Source organism: Hylobates moloch, unplaced genomic scaffold, assembly GCF_009828535.3.
Source record: "Hylobates moloch isolate HMO894 unplaced genomic scaffold, HMol_V3 SCAFFOLD_3, whole genome shotgun sequence".
Taxonomy (NCBI): domain Eukaryota; kingdom Metazoa; phylum Chordata; class Mammalia; order Primates; family Hylobatidae; genus Hylobates; species Hylobates moloch.
The window spans coordinates 65867389-65883817 of record NW_026652278.1 but is presented as its reverse complement, the minus strand read 5'-3'; the positions used below and the strand labels follow the sequence as shown (position 1 = coordinate 65883817).

Here is a 16429-nt window from a genome sequence, read left to right as displayed (position 1 = left end):
ATTACAGGTGCCTGGCACTAATTTTTATATTTTTAGTAGAGACAGGGTTTCTCCAACTTAGCCAGGTTGGTCTTGAACTCCTGACCTCGTGATCCACCCACCTCAGTCTCTCAAAGTGCTGGGATTACAGGTGTGAGCTACCGTGCCCGGCAGTCATCTTTTTTACACTCTCCCTCTTTGCTTAAGCTAGCTGGGGCTGTTTTCTGTAACATGTCACCCAAAGGGGTCTAATTATTACCTGCACAAAGATTTGTGTTTGAAGACATTATTTGAAGTATTGTTGTAAGTTTTAACATTAAAAACCCCAATTCAAGTCTATATATCTTGTTAGAGGTTTGAATTACACAGGTGTATGCATTTGTAAGAACTCATCAAATGGGCTGGGCGCTGTGGCATACACCTGCAATCCCAGCACTTTGGGAAGCTGAGCTGGATGGATCATTTGAGGTCAGGAGTTCGAGACCAGCCTGGCCAACATGGTGAAAACCCGCCTCTACTAAAAATACAAAAATTGTAAGTAAGATTGGTCGGGTCCAGGTTCATTCTGCCTCTGCACAGTGAATAAATCACGATGACATGGGTTTTGCAAAAGAGAAAGATTTATTTGCAAGGGCAATACATGAGGAGGTGGGAGAAGAGCTCTCAAAACCACCCCCACCCGACCCTTGAGGATAAGGCTTAAGGATATTTACAGGTAAGGGAAGTGGGATGATCTAAATCACGGGGAAAAGTGATTGGCAGTAGGAAAAAAATGAAGTGACAGGTTCCTCCCGAGCAAGGGTAGTCAGGCTTCACGGCACTTCACAGGGTGCATGTAACAAAAATGGTGGCATTTGCATGATCTGAGGGTGGAGTTGTCGGCCCTCTGACTTCAAAAGGCCACCCCTTGGGCACCTGGGCAGGCTCGGGTGAACGATCGGGGTCTCAGCTAGTTTGAACTAGAAAGGCGCTGGCCAAGTTCCTGAAAAACAACTGAAGTGCACATTACCATGGTGACCTATGAATGTTATCTATAAAGTAGCCAGTGAAGGTTAAGTTCCAGTGTTCAGCAATGAGGCCTTCAGCTACCACGGCCTTCAGCTTCATAGAAAAAGCTTGGGAGGGGGAGAAAAAAAAAGCAACCCAAAGCAAGCAGGGCAGGTAGACCTGATGGAATTAGCCCCTGTTTTCAATGTTGTGTGTAAAGAACTTAGTGCAGGCCTCAGCATATAGTCAGTGCCCAACAGACCCTGGCATCTGCCCTGCCCTCCTTTAGGCCAAGGTGGAAAAGGAGAAGTGCTTTCTCTCCTTTTCCCTCAGGCTACCCTAGAGGCAAGAGGGGGAAGGATCAGTCCGCTATTGCAAAGGAAGGGACGCCACCCAGAGAAGGCAGCGACTGGCCAAGGTCCCCAGCAAGCTCTAGAATTAAAGTCACTCTGGAGCTTCCTGTCCCAAACCTGCTGTCCTGGGCAAGGCAAAAGAGGCAGGTTTTCTGGAAGCCAGGCTGTCTGCCCTAACCCAGCTGAACACATTTATGGAAATTCCTGCTACACTCTCCCAGGGCCAATGTGCCACAGGTTCTCCTGCTGTTGGCTTCCTCTGGGAAACCACCAAGTTAGTCCTTCCCAACGACTCTCCCTGGCCCACCAACCCCACCTCTGCTCTCATCATTAGAGAATTCTGCATGGCTTCCCCCAAGAAATACTAAGAAATGCCTTCATCCCTCTTACTGGCTCCTCTAGTGCCAGAGGACACCTGAGCTGAGGTGCTGCATTCCGAGAGCCAGTGGTGCCCTCTGCCCCTGACCCCCTGCCATCACTCATGAGTAATGTCACTTCCATACCACTAACTCAGATACTCCTCAGATGGACTCTTCTGCTCCAGGGCTCCTGATAACATACTCTGCAGAACAAGACAATTCCTGCAGTAAGTACCTGCTGTGTGTAAGGCCCAGCAATAGGAACTTGATGGCCATTAACCCTGATCCTTCCACTTACCCTACAAAATAAGCATTGTTTTTCTTTTTCTTTTTTTTCCTCTTTTTTTTTGAGATGGAGTCTCACTCTGTCTTCCAGGCTGGAGTGCAGTGGCATGATCTCAGCTCACTGCAACCTCCGCCTCCCAGGTTCAAGTGATTCTCCTGCCTCAACCTCCTGAGTAGCAGAGATTACAGGCACCCACCACCATGCCCAGTTAATTTTTGTAGTTTTAGTAGAGATGGGGTTTCACCATGTTATCCAGGCTGGTCTCGAACTCTTGACCTCAGGTGATTCACTCACCTCAGCCTCCCAAAGTGCTGGGATTACAGGCATGAGCCACCACGTGCGGCTGAAAATGAGCATTTTAATCCCACTTACAATTGAGGACATTGTGTCTCAGAGGGGCAGTGTGATTTACCCAAGCTCTTTTGAACTGCTTCACTGTATGGATGGATGCTGAAACCACGCTTGCTGGCTGAGAAGAAAGGGGTGTGTGTAGCACACAGTATTAGGTGGCCAGAGAAGCAGGTGGGGATGCCACACAGTCAGGGACAGCAGAGAGAGGAGAAAGGCCCAACCACCCACGGGGCTGCATGGGGCACAATGATACCTTTTAAAACCAGAGCCCAGGGAGTAGGAGTGAGAACAGGGAGGGAGATAAAGATACTGGCTGAATTTTCACAACTAGCGGATGGTTACACCGTACTTGTGTGAATAAAAGATGAACAGCTTTTTGTAAGAGAAAACCAGTTACAACACATGTGTGCCAATTCTGCAGATACAGTTTGAGGTTTCCGCACTGAACACCACAGGAAAGGACCAGGCAGGTGATGGCCGGTGGGCAGCTTCATTCTTCCTGTTCATCCAAAACCAGTTCTTGTGACAAGTAGAGAACCAAAGGCCCTTTGTGGATGGGCCCTTCTCAGGGTCTGGCCAGATCTGAAGTCTGGCTAAAGGATGGGAGAGAGGGTGCAGAGACTAAGAAGAGCTCAGACCATCAGTGCTATACGGTTTCCGGGTTGCAGTGGTCCCACCCAACACCACAGGCCCCCTGGCTCCCCCTGGGTCCACAACATCGCTGGTTCCTTGTTCTAGAAGCTCCAGAAGAGAGGGAAGTGGGGTCCTGGCTGGTTCTGGCCTATCACACCGCCACTGTTCTCCAAACCCTGCCCCACCCTAGTTCTCACGACACCTGGCAAAAATGATTTGTTCATTCTGTCTTGTCCCTGCAGTGCCACCAGCTCCTGGAAGGCAGGCTGTCCCTGTCCATAGCTCCCTGGTGCCTGGCATGGTGCCTGGTCTGTGTAGATGCCCAACTTTGCAGTGATCTGCTGCATCACTGCCCACAGCCGATACGCAGACCTCCCCGTTGCACATGTCCCCTTATACACAGAACACTAAGGGCACTCATCACCACACTCAGAGGTGCACGTCCCAGGTGGACCCAGCTAAGGCCCACCTAGTCTGGGCAAACTGGTGTGACAGGACCCCCAGAAGATTGAGGGGCTTCCAGGAAAGAACGTGTCTTAAGGGAGTGGGAGCCAGGCATTTCAAGGCTGCTAGCCTGGGGTACCGGGTCTCCACCAGGGCAGCAGGGAAGACAGGGTGGAGGCTCAACAAGGGACCTGGGCAAATCCTTGGTTAAAATAGGCACAGACCCAAGGTCTCGTCCCGCCTGACAAGGCACAGCCTGGGCACCTGAAATGGTGGTGGGGGTAGGGTCAGGGATATCTGAAGTCCTGGAAGCAGTGAGGATGCCACATGACAGTGACCACACATGTAGGTCAATGGGGGACTCCTTCTGAGCACCCACAGGGCTTGGAGAGAGAGACTGGGCAAAGTCAGCTAAAACTGATTGTGTACTCACAGGCACTGTCAGACACTGTCCTAAAGGTTGCATGTGTATTAACTTATTTTTTAATATTATAATTCAGCAATATGTACTGGTATTTAAGAAAGAGACATAACAAAGAATGTATCAAAACATCACTAGTGGGCCAGGCACGGTGGCTCAAGCCTGTAATCCCAGCACTTTGGGAGGCCGAGGCAGGCGGATCACGAGGTCAGGAGATCAAGACCATCCTGGCTAACACGGTGAAACCCCGTCTCTACCAAAAATACAAAAAATTATCCAGGTGTGTTGGCAGGCGCCTGTAGTTCCAGCTACTCAGGAGGCTGAGGCAGGAGAATGGCGTGAACCCAGGAGGCGGAGCTTGCAGTGAGCCGAGATCGCGCCACTGCACTCCAGCCTAGGGGACAGAGCAAGACTCTGTCTCAAAAAAAAAAAAAAAAAATCACTAGTGGCCAGGTGCAGTGGCTGACACCTGTAATCCCAGCACTTTGGGAGGCCAAGGCAGGTGGATCACTTGAGGTCAGGAGTTTGAGACCAGTCTGGCCAACATGGCGAAACCTCGTCTCTATTAAAAATACAAAAATTAGCTGGGCGTGGTGGTGCATGCCTAAAATCCCAGCTGCTTGGGAGGCTGAGGCCGGAGAATCGCTTGAACCCAGGAGGTGGAGGTTGCAGTGAGCCAAGATGGCGCCACTGGACTCCAGCCTGGGTGACAGAAAAAGATTTCATCTTAAAAAAAAAAAAATCACTAGTTTAGATTAACACAGAGGAAAGATCAGACTAAATGGTACTTTCTTAAAATGAGCTGATAAGTTGTATATGTTTATGGTGTACAAAAGGATGTCTTGAGGGATATATACGTTGTGAAGTGGCTAAGTCAAGATATTTAACATGCACCTTACCTCACGTACTTCTCATTTGTGACACATAGCTACCAAGTTACGAGAACACTTAAAATCTACTCTCAGCAATTTTCAAATATACAACATTGTTATCAACTGTAGTAAGCATGAGATACAATAGATCCCTTGAACTTACTCTAACCCAAATGTTGTGAACTTTGACCAACATCTCCCCAACATCACCCCATTCCACCCCAGCCTCTGGTAACCACCATTTTACTCTGAGTTGGATTTTTTTACACTCCACATATGAGATCATGTGATACTTATCTTTTTGTGCCTGGCTTATTTCACTCAGGATAGTGTTCCCCAGGTTCACTCATGTTGTCACAAATGACAGGATTTCTTTTTTTTTTTTTGAGACGGAGTTTTGCTCCATGGCCCAGGCTGGAGTGCAGTGGCGTGATCTCAGCTCACTGCAACCTCCACCTCACGGGTTCCAGTGATTCTCCTGCCTCAGCCTCCCAAGTAGCTGGGATTACAGGCTGAGAGCCAGTGGTGCCCTCTGCCCCTGACCCCCTGCCATCACTCATGAGTAATGTCACTTCCATACCACTAACTCAGATACTCCTCAGATGGACTCTTCTGCTCCAGGGCTTCTAATAACATACTCTACAGAACAAGACAATTCCTGCAGTGAGTACCTGCTGTGTGTAAGGTACCCACCACCACATCTGGCTAATTTTTGTATTTTAAGTAGAGACGGGGTTTCACCATGTTGAGCAGGCTGGTCTCGAACTCCTGACCTCAAGTGATCCACTCACCTCGGCCTCCCAAAGTGCTGGGATTACAGGCGTGAGCCATTGCACCTGGCCAGAACTTCCTTTTTAAAGGCTGAATAATATCCCACTGTATACAGACCACATTTTCTTTATCCATTCATCCACTGATGGACACAATGGTCCCATGTCTTGGCTACTGTGAATAATGCTGCAGTGAACATGGGGTGCAGACACCTCTCTGACATATGGATTCCATTTCCTTTGCATGTGTACCCAGGAGTGGGATGGCTGGATCACACATAGTCCTATTTGTGGTTTTCTGAGGACCCCCCACCCCAGTGTTTTCCAGAACGTGTGTACTAACCGACAATACTACCAACAGGGTGCGAGGGTTTCCTGTCTCCACATCCTCGCCAACACTTCTCTTCTGTCTCTTCCTACAGCCATCCTAACAGGTGTGAGGTCGTTTCCACTGGCCTTTCCCTGGTCATTAGTGATACCGGACATTTCTTTCATGTGCCTGTGGGTCATTTGCGTGTGTTCAAGTTACTTGCTTTTTTACTATTGTATTGTTTGGGTTTCCTATGGATTTGGGATATTAACCCCTTATCGGATGGATGGTTTGCAAATACCGTCTCCTATTCGGTAGGCTCCCTAACTCTGCTGATTGCTCCTTTGCTGTGCTGGGTTCACTCATTTAACATGAGGGCTGAGATGTTGCTGACCAGCAGGAGCTACTGAAATGTGGGTCAGTGCCATTCATGTCATTGCTAAGCGCCCTCCCACAGGCTACAGCAGGCCCAGGGGAACTTGGGAACACACACAGGCACACCCACTCACTCCTGTGTGTCCCCGCATCCCAGGGAGAGAACGGCAGAGCCACCCCAACCCCGGTGTACACAGCTCTACACTGGTGTCCAGAAGCCACATAGAGCATTCTTGCACCTAGAGAAGACAACTTCCATACCCTGCTGGGCTGGGAAAGAATCCCCGGGGCCTTCTCTCCTAGTCTGGGGAGAACACCAACCCTAGGGGCGGTGGGGGCTCTGGGTTCCATTCTGCCCACCCCAACTGACCTGAGAACTACAACCTTGTTCCTCTAACCCTGCAAGCATGGGGGAAGAGGCCTGGAGTCAGTGCTCTCTCTACCCCACCCTCCCCACTGACTCTTTAAATGCCAGCACTCAACCAGGGGTGAGGTGTGTTCAATCAACCAGAGGCCCGAAGGGGTCAGGTGGGGCCCACAGGGGTTAGGGGAGAAAGTGGAGGCTGAGATACAGGCTCCTTCACAGGCCCCCAATTCCACTTTGCTCTATACCGTTTCCCTAGATGCAGCAGTCCTTCATACGTTAGTGAGAATTTGCTGGTTCCGTTGCTTTCTTCAAGGAGGAGCTCAGCCTGACATCCAGTGTAAGAGGGTGAGGCAAAACTGGGGATTCGTGTCTGCAAAAACCCACCTGCTCTAGAGCTGGAAGTGCCAAGAACAGGTGCTCTCAACTCACTCTGCCTGCTCACCCTTACTCTGAAAGGGCAGGGACCCCAGCCTGTTGTACCAGTTCTAGAACGTCTGTCTGACACTAAAGACGTATTAGCAGCCAGGTGCACTCACATTTAGCTGTTTTTAATGCTTAAAAGCTCTGTACAAAAAAAAAAAAATCACAAATGAATCCTCACAACACCCCTGTGAGGTAGGTAGGCAAGTATTATTCTCCCATTTTACAGATGGGGAAACTGAGGCAGAGAGGTGCTGTGATCAGCCAGTGGTCCCAACACAGCTGAAAGTCAGAGCCAACCATGAGAACACAAAGGATCCCTCCCCATTCAGTCCCATCTCTGACTCCGCATCTAGACCTTGTCTGCAAAGAAATTAAAACGTCTTAATTCATGCAAAAATAAAAACAATAAACTTGAAAAGGTAGTGAACAGACATACAGTAGTTCTGCAAAAGAATTCAGCCAAGGGGGTCAAATATTTTCCAATACTGGGTAAATGGGAACAACTTTGGCCTCCTCCCCTTTTCAAATATCATGACCAATGACACATCGTTTTTTTTGTTGTTGTTGTTGTTTTCCTGCAGAAGTACATGAGCCTAACCAAAGACAGGCTTTCCTGGTCCCAGTGAGCCAAGCAAGATGGACAGCCTCCTCACTGTTCAGCTCCTGGGTTTCAGCAAGCACCAGTCCCTAGCTGGAAGAGCTGCAAGGCTCAACTCAAACATGGCACTTCTCTGCCACCTGTTCCCGGCAGCCTTCCCGCTGTGTGGAATGAGTGGATCCCAGCGGCCTCTAACTCAGCAGGGTCTGGCCTTTTCTGCTCCCACCAGAAGGCAGGCTCAAAGATGCTCAGCAAGGATGGCCTGGAACCCAGGTGATCCCCTCCCACCACCCTCAGTGCACCCTTGCACACCTCACTGTCCACGAGGACCACCCCAGCAGCCGCCCTCGGCCAGCACTCCTTGGGGCTCCTGCTGCAGCAGGTGGGGGCACCAGGCCATCCTGGGCTGCCGGGACAGAGAGAGGTGCCGGGGGACCTGCAGCTCCAGGCCTTGGCTTCCTCTGTGCCTCTTGCCCAGGTTCCCAGGCAAGTGGAGCAGGCCTCTTCCTCTGTGCTGCGTTTGCCTCCTGGAAGCTCTTTCCTCCCCATGAGAGGGGCTCCCTGAGGTCTCCAGCTCCTTGAGAAACCTCCACCATCCTGCCAGCCCCACCAGGCCGGGTAGGTTGTCCTTCCTGAAGTCCCAGGTTGGAGATGGGGGCATGAGAGTCCAGAAAACTGGGTGAAGCTGCCTTTCACATAATAGATCTATCCAGAACACTGTCCCCTCCACCCACCTCAGGCTGCCAGACGCCCGAGGGCAGTGCTTGGGCAGCAAGAAGCGGAGCGGCAATGGCAGAGCAGCAGGAGTAAGGAAGTGGGGAGCTACCAGTGGCCGGGTCTGCTCTGTGCCAGGGGCTACCAGGCCAATCTGAGAGCGGGGAGAAGAAGAGAGAGAGATCCACGGTGTTTGGCAACTGGGGGGAGTGAGCTCCTTGGAGGCTGAACGCCAGCCTGTCTGCAAGGTGCACACAGCAGCGTGCACCTTGTGAGCACTCCAGTGAGTGCTCCTCCCTGGAGGTCAGCCACACACCTTGGTGGTTTGCAAGGGATGGCTGTGCTGTCTCCCTGTCCTATAAAAAGTTCTTTCTAAAAAGGCTCCCAACTCTGCCCAGTCTCTCTAGGAAGCAGGGGAATCATTTCAAGGCCAGCACCCCTCAGGGCCGCTCCCAGCCAAGAGCATTTTAGACACCCCAGGCCTGTGTGGGGCCCTGTGGGTGGGGGGACAGGGAGTAAGTCCCCCTACAGCAAGTCCTCGGGGGTGGAGGGCTCGAGGCTGCAGCTCTGCTCCTGCCACCGGTAGCGCAGCCTGGAGAAGGGCTGGTCCTCCCCGCTCTCCAGCTCGGGGAAGCCCAGCTCATTGAGGATCTCGTAGATGCCAGCCTTCGATGCCACCTGGGAGGAGAACAGAGGCAGGAGCGGTGTTTCAGGGGAGGGAGGGTGCCACTAAAGCCACTGAGTTCTAAAGATGAGTCTGTGGCCCGTGAACTTGGTGACCTGAACAAGTTTGCACCTTGACTTCTGTTAACTTCTCTGAGCGTCAGTTTCCTCATAGCAAGGAAAAGGCTCTACCTCACAGGACTGTCTCAAGGAGGACTCTACACATACGGAAAGTACTGGGCAGACAGTGAGTGCTCCACGCAGAGAGCAGCGAGGGAGGCCAGGCACACACTGGGCCCTGTGCAGCTCGATGCTCCCGCGTGCACGCCCAGGAGCAGGGCCTGAAAGGAGGGCTGGAGGAGGAACGGGGATGCAGGGGCAGGTAAGGCTATGGCCTCTATCCCAGGTGGGCTGGCTGAAGGCACCCCTAGACACTCTGCCCTGCAGCCCAGCAGCCCAGACCCTGGCGCCAGACTCAAACCATCCACAACCAGTCCCCTTCTCTCTCCACCATCCTGGGGATGGGGAGGGTGCAGCCTCCACTTAGAACAAAGGAATGGGTCCATCCCGCTCTGGCTCTGGGGCCACCCTCACTGCCACCCTCCATTCATCCACAGGAGAGAGGAACTGAGGTCCTCTGAGGCTGGAACCCACACTTCTGCCTGGACCGGCAGACCTCCCCCAGTGGAGGATTCAGCTGAGGAGGAGATCAAGCTTCCTCTCGGCCCCAGGCTCCCCCACCTTCCGCTCTCCAAGCAGAACCCAAGCAGGAAGTGTCCTCATCCCCTTCCACCTCCACCCCTCCCCAGGGGCTCACAGAGGAAGCTGAGCCCAGGCCTGCTCAAGAAGGCGCCCCGACATGGCCTTGGTGTGACCCCATCAGGTCTCCTGACTCAACACACATCCCATGCACCGGGGGCATTTCAAATGCTTCTCCACCTGACGTCCCAAGGCCCACCCTCAAAGCCTGCCACTCTGCCTCCACTCCTTCATAGCCCTGAGTCCACTTCACACCTGCCTCAGCCCCCATACCCTTCCTGTGCCCACTCTGGCTGGGTCACCGGCCCCTGCTCTCCACCCACCCACTTCCCAGGAGCTAATTCCAGCCTCCAGTCCAGATTAGAACTGCCAGGATCTGCTGGTGAGGTCTAGAGGGGCCAGCTTCCTGGCAGAGGAGTAATTACAGGCCGCTTTGCCAAGGAGGGAAGGAGGCCTCTCTTCTGACCTAGAGGTGCCAAGGTGGCAGCTCTGCCTCTAAAACAACTGAGTGGAAGAAGAGCCAGGAGGCCAAACAGAGAGGATCCAAGAGGCCGGACAGCAAGGGTGGTGTCTTAGGTCAGGAGCCAATCAATCAGCCCTAATGCCAACCTTGAACAAGTCACCCACCCTCTCTGTGCTCAGTCTCTGCCTCTGTAAAATGGGAGAGCGACAATCACACCGTGCTAGACCCGCCTAGTACAGGCTCCAGCAGATGGCACTGTATGTCTCCCTGAGTCTCCATGGCAGCCTTCAGGGCTGGCACCCACAGGATCCACATCACCTCCATGTTAGTGCTAAGGCCAGCAGCTGTGGAGGAGTTGGCTCACTGGTCCAAGGTCATGGCTGGAGGGAGAAAGGGGCAGGGCCACCACAACCTCACCCTAGGCCCTCGCAGAGCACAGGTGAGGGCTGACCACAATTGTGGGCATGAAGTGCCCAGGTGGGCCCAAAGCTGTCATGCACGCAAGGGTGGCTGTGGTGACAGGGTCCCAGCCCCACAGGCTGCCCTGCTCTGTCCCCTACCACTCTGTCCCCTCCCTCCTCCTCATTCATTTGTTCATTCATCAAACTCATCAACTGCCTGCCAGGCACAGACAAACTGCTCAGGACCCAAAGTCAGATTGACAAACTCTTGGCCAAACAGAAGCCTCCTGCAGAAAGGGGGATGGGGGCTCTTCCCGCCTGTCACAGCGTCCCCGCAGGCCATGTACAGGCACTGCGTGGCTGTGACCCAGCTCCATCTGCAGGAGCCATCGCCCCGGCCCCTCTCGGCCTCAGCCTCCCCTCACCTCCTGCATCCAGGTGCTGAAGGGCCTCTGCCAGGAGTCGGCCTTCTCCAGGTGGAGGTACGCGTTGAAGAGAATCAGGCAGACATAGCGCTCCAAGTACTGCAGGCTCCGCAGCTGCAGCCTCCGCATTTCCTGCACCTCTTTTGCTGCCTTCGCCTGGAGGACAGGACAGGGTGGGGTCAGTGTGGGGGGATCCGTGCTCCCCAACACACAAACATGCCACCCTGCTGCCCTGAGTGCCAGGGCAGGGTGCTCCAGCCTCAGAGCTGAGGGCGTTGCCTCCACCTGGGTTAACAGGATGAGCAATGAAGCAAGCCGGGTCCGCGGGTCAGGAGCCCACTTCCTACCTGAGAGGAATGGCAGGCCTCCTGGCCTCCCTGAGCCTCCCTCTCCTCGCCATGGAATCATAACCACTGTCCTGTTCTGAGGGGTGAACGGGGACAGTAGGAGAGCTCACTGTAGACACCCTGCGTGGTGCTTGAGGTGTGCTGAGGCCCTCCCACATGGCAGGACCGATACCCAGGGTGGGAGGACTCTTACTGCCACTTCCTGCCAACCCCCAATCCTCCAAGGATCAGAGGAAAGGCTTCACTCCTCTCTCTGCTGCCCCTCAGGCCTCCCTCAGCGAGGGTATGAGGGCTCTGACCAGTGGCCTGGGACGTGCCGATGGCAGGGGTCATTAAGGCTACGTTCCCGAGGCTCTGCCATGTGGACGCACATCAATCTCCTCCCCTCAACCCGCCCCCGCACTGGGCCTACTGGGTGGGTGAGTTCATCCTCCAGCCTTGAAGGGGAGAAACCCCATCTTGGCCTCTGAGCCCAAAGGTCCCTAAATGACTTCCAAAAGTGAAAGCGGTACACATACAGCCCTCAGACCCCCCAGCCCTCACCCTCTCCAAGGCTGGGGACAGGTAACAGGGAAAGGCCACCTGGCCGAGGAGCAGCAAAAGAAGCGACTCAGGAGTGGGGTTGGGAGAGGATGTGTGGGTGCAGGGGAGGCTGTGGGGCATCGATCTTTTAAGCAAGCAAGGCTGAGCATCTTTATGGGAAATGGCACCAGGCCACGTGCTGGGGCGAGAGGGTCAGCAAAGCCAATTAAAGAGAGGTTTCCCAGAGAGTGTGGGAGTGCCACTGGGCCGCGGAGGCCTGGTGGATTTGCACAGACAGAATGTGGACCAGATGGGGGAAACACAGAGGTGAGGCTACTGCCTGGAGTGTGGGGGCTGAGAGGGGCTGGCCTGGCTGGAGGGAGGATGAAGAGGGACAAGAGGGGGAGCTGGGCTGGATCTATTATGGAAGCCACCTGTCACCTAGAAAGTTTATCCCAGGTCAGCGGTTCACAACCTTGCTGTCCATGAGAAACACGAGGAACTTAAAAATGCAGATGCCTGGGCCCCACCTAGAAAAATCCAATGAGAATCTCAGCAGGGTGTAGCCTGGGCATCAGGATTGTCAAAATCCCTCTGGGTGACTCTCTATAGCCAAGGTTGCATGTTATGGCTTCAGTACTGGGGAGCCATTGAGGGTTTGAGAGTATGAGTGACTTGTTAACAGAAGATGTATGGGAGATTTGTGCTCAGGAGGAAGGGAACTTAAAGAGGGTCCCTTCTAGGTTCTCCACGATGTGGGGGGTCAGAGGACAGGCCACAGGCCAGGGGATAAGGCCCAGGACATGCACAGCCAGGCTCTCCTACAGGGCACCCTGCCCACCCTGCTCCTTCCATCCCTCACAGACATGTCACCTACCCAGCACCCTCCCCTGACATGTCACCCACCCAGCACCCTCCCCTGCACGCTATGGAAGGGGAGTTTGGAAAGTGAAGGCCACATCTCGCCTCACACCCACCCCCTTCTCACCCCATCCCCCAAACCCACAGCAGCTCTCCCTGCTCCAGGAAGAGGACGTGGCACAGGGGTCATCCCTCGGGCACCAGGAACATCTGTGCGAGGGCACAGCAAGCCCCAGCCTCTGGGAGCCGGAAAGGGCTGCTCTCCTCACAGCTGGGCTGCAGCTGGAAGCCCTTCCGCACAGGAACACGACGTCAGCCTACATGCATCTCCTCCTTAGCCCCAGGGTGGGCTCTGCGGCCTCAGACGTGGCACAGCCCACAGTCCCAAGAATCAGAGCTGGAGTAGCCTGAGCAGGGCCTGTGGTCCCCAACCTCCCACTTCTACTTCCACGGCCTTTGCTGTCTTTGCCTCCAGGGTCGCAGAGTAGATGGTAACTTGCAAAGCCTGCCCACCCCTCCATCCAGAAGGAGCTCTGGGGCCCTGGAGATGGGGGCAGGGGTGAAAGGTGGACAGCAGGCTATGCCCAAGAGGAGCGAGGGGACCAGAGCCAGCACTGTGACTCCCTGGGAGACATGAGTCCCATGAGCTGGGTTCAGGTCCTGGTTCTGCCATTTAAACTCACAGGCCCCAGGTTTATGGAAGCAGGATTTCTCAGCAAAGTGAGGGATGAGAAGGCACCTGTGCACCACAGAAAGCTCACTAATCCACTCAAACATCCAGCAGGGAGGGGCCACTACACCGTGCCCATCACCCAAGCCACAAACCGGGGATGCAAAAATGAACTACTCACAGGCCCTGCCCTCCATGCCTGGAGGGGGATGGAAATAATTTCAAAGCAGCCAGAGCAGCTGCAGGCTCAAGGAAGAGGGGACATCTAGGGTGGGTGAGGTCTACAGAGAGGAGGCAGAATGGTGCCTTGAGAAGGGGAGGGCATGAAAGGCAGGAAGGGGGCCCAAGAATGAGGTGAGTCCCCAGGGTACCCCCTCCCAGGGTGGGCAGAGGGGGAGGAGCTCATGGCGGTAGGGGAGGGGTGAAGGTGAGAGGCCAGGCCTGGAGTGGGTATGGAGGCCAAGCCAAGGCCTGGCCCTGCAGACAGAGGCCAGTAAGGGCTTCTGGGGATTTGAGGGCGGGAATGGCCCATGGCTGCCGCAGAAGTGATGGGGCCGCTGGGGGCAGGATTTGTTTAGAGACCAGGGAGTGAACAACAACAAAAAACATTTCACCTAAATATAAACCGCAGCCAATACAACGCAACCCCGCCTATCTGCAAAGATGGACGGTCTGTGCCACAATGCAACTGGCCGCTCTCCACCCCACCCCTTAGGCTGCTTCTATCCTTCCCCAAGCTCTATCCGAAAGCTGGAGCCTATTTCAAAACATTTTCTTAGAAGGAAGAAAAGGAAATCACCCACAGTTCCACTGGGCAAGAGCCATTCTAAACTGCTTTCAATTAAAGAGCTCAGAGGCAATGTGCTATGGGCGTGAAACGCCCTCAGCTCTGGCTCTGTGCCATGGACACGACCGCACCAGCACCATCCTCTCCCACAGCCGTGGGGATGCAGGCTGCCTGTTGCAAGAGACACGGGTAAGGATTAGGTCTGAGGAAGATTCTCTGGGGTAAGAGGTGGAGTGGCTCCTTCTGAGCTCTACTGGCAAAGGTAGAATTATCTCCAAATTCAGACCACTGTGTACAGGTGATGCCTGACCCCTACCCCCAGAAGGTTCCGAGGGCACATCTTGCTGGATCACAGGTCTGTGATTTGAGACAATTGCCCATTTTCCTATCAAGGCCCTGGTTTCCTTAACACCGTCCCATGTTAGCACCACTGCCTGGGAGGACAGGTCAGCCACCTCCTGTTGATAAAAATAGTGGAGCTGTTTATATACGGCCTGGCAGGCCAGGCTGTCATTAGCTGTGGTGGGGCCGGACAAGGCTTCCTCATCCATTGGACTCAGCCCTAAAATAGAAGAGGGCCAGGAGAGGTGGCCGGGGCACTGGGTACTTCGGGCCTCTCAAACCTCCAGCCTGGCTGGCATCAAGGCAGCCCAGCATTGCCAGCAGGGGCTCTCATGAAGCTCTGCTCTTTGCTGGGCCACCAGGGAGAGGCCCACTGAGGCGGGGCTGGGGAGCCTCCCCAGGCTACCACACAAGCAGAGCACGTGTGTCAGGGTCTACCGAGTGCCACCTGCGGGCCGAGCGCGTCACATCCTGACCTGAGGATTAGACCCTAACACATTCTCCTAGCAACCCCGTGAAGGAGGCGGGACCATCCCATTTTGCAGATGAGGCTCAGCAAGGTTGTTTTTTGCTTGTTTGTTTGTTTAGCACATGCTTAGTTAACCCTTCAAACACTAGGCATCCTGCCCAAACTCAGAGTTCTGAGCTGGGAGATGAACCCCAAGACGCCAGGTCTTCCTACCACCCTCCCCCACTTGGCCACAGTCAAGCCCACCACTCCCTGCTCACTCTTGTCTCTGTACCTTCACCCACGCTGTTCCTCCTGCCTGGTCGGGTTCCCTCCAGGCCTATGACAAGCCCCCACTCTCCCAAAGCGCAAGCCTGCTCCAAGCCTTCCACCTTCCAGCCCCACAGCCCTGCCCTTCTCAGCCTCCTCTGCCCTCAGGCTGAACCTTTCAATTAAACATTGCACTAAATTCCATCTTAACAGATTCTAATTGCTTCATCAAGGCAGGGGCTGTCTCAAAACAACCATAAACCCAGGGGCAGGCACCAGCCAATAACCAGGTTTATATCTCCCCCACTTTCTCCCCACCACCCTGGGGGTCTGCAGAGAACTTGGTATGTGGCAGGCGCTCAGTGAGCACTCCTCCCCAGGCCCTCTTGTCCTGGCTCACGGCTTCTAGTATCATCTTGAATCCAGATCCTAGACAGACTCTGAGGATTGCAGACTGGGACATGCCAGCGGCTCAACTGCTCCACATGGATAAGGGTCAGGCAGCCCAAACCCACAAAGCATGTCCCAGTGAACCTCCTGAGCGCACCCCAAACCTGCTGCGTCCATAAGCCTGCCCATCTCAGTGGCAACTCCAACCTCCCAGGTACATAGGCCAGAACCCGGGACTCCTCCTTCACTTCGCCCTTCTCAACCCCATGGCCAGTCAATCAGGAAACCTCACTGGCTCCACTTTGAAACACCTCCAGAGGCTGACCGCCTCTCACCACCCTGGTCCCAGACACCCTCGACTCGGCGACAACCCCTGGCTGGCCCCCTGCCACCTCTCCCGCTCCCTGCTGTCTATTCTCAACACAGCACCTAAATGACTGTACAAACAGTAAGTGCCTGCCCAAAACCCTGCAATTTCTTTCTTTGCACTCAAGAGTAGAAGCCAAAGTCCCAGCAATCCCAGAAAAGGCCCCACAGTCTGCCTCCCGTCCCCATAACCTCTGCCCTCCTCTCCTGCCCTCCAGTTCCCTCGCTCTGCTCCTCAAACACACAGACAGCTCCTACCTCGGGGACTGCATGCAAGCCACAGCCTCTGTCTGAACCATTCTTCTCCCAGATGCCAGCACAGCTCCTCCTTCAGGTCTGTTCAACACCACCTTCTCATGGAGTCCCTGCCTAACCACCCCTAACTGCAAGCCCTCATACCGCCCCGTCGGCACCTCATAACTGTGGAGTCCTAATTAGGGAAAGGGGTCAGGCTGGCGGGACCAGGAGAAAGC

The 16429-nt window shown here is 54.3% G+C and overlaps 1 protein-coding gene and 1 pseudogene across 2 annotated transcripts in view; both read right to left on the bottom strand.

Moving 5' to 3' along the window:
- Nucleotides 1-7639: 7639 nt before the first annotated feature.
- Nucleotides 7640-8708, bottom strand: LOC116480746 (uncharacterized; annotated as a pseudogene).
- Nucleotides 8062-16429, bottom strand: part of PALD1 (phosphatase domain containing paladin 1) — an 86119-nt gene continuing 77751 nt past the window's right edge. The window contains exons 19-20 of one of the 2 annotated variants that reach the window (XM_058436323.1): nt 10954-11109; nt 8062-8920 (exon numbers count right to left, since the gene is read on the bottom strand). In XM_058436323.1, coding sequence (XP_058292306.1) covers nt 8768-8920; nt 10954-11109 — 309 coding nt within the window. In that variant the 3' untranslated portion in view covers nt 8062-8767. The remainder of the gene's footprint in view (nt 8921-10953; nt 11110-16429) is intronic. The other variant, XM_032139244.2, reaches the window with a different exon arrangement.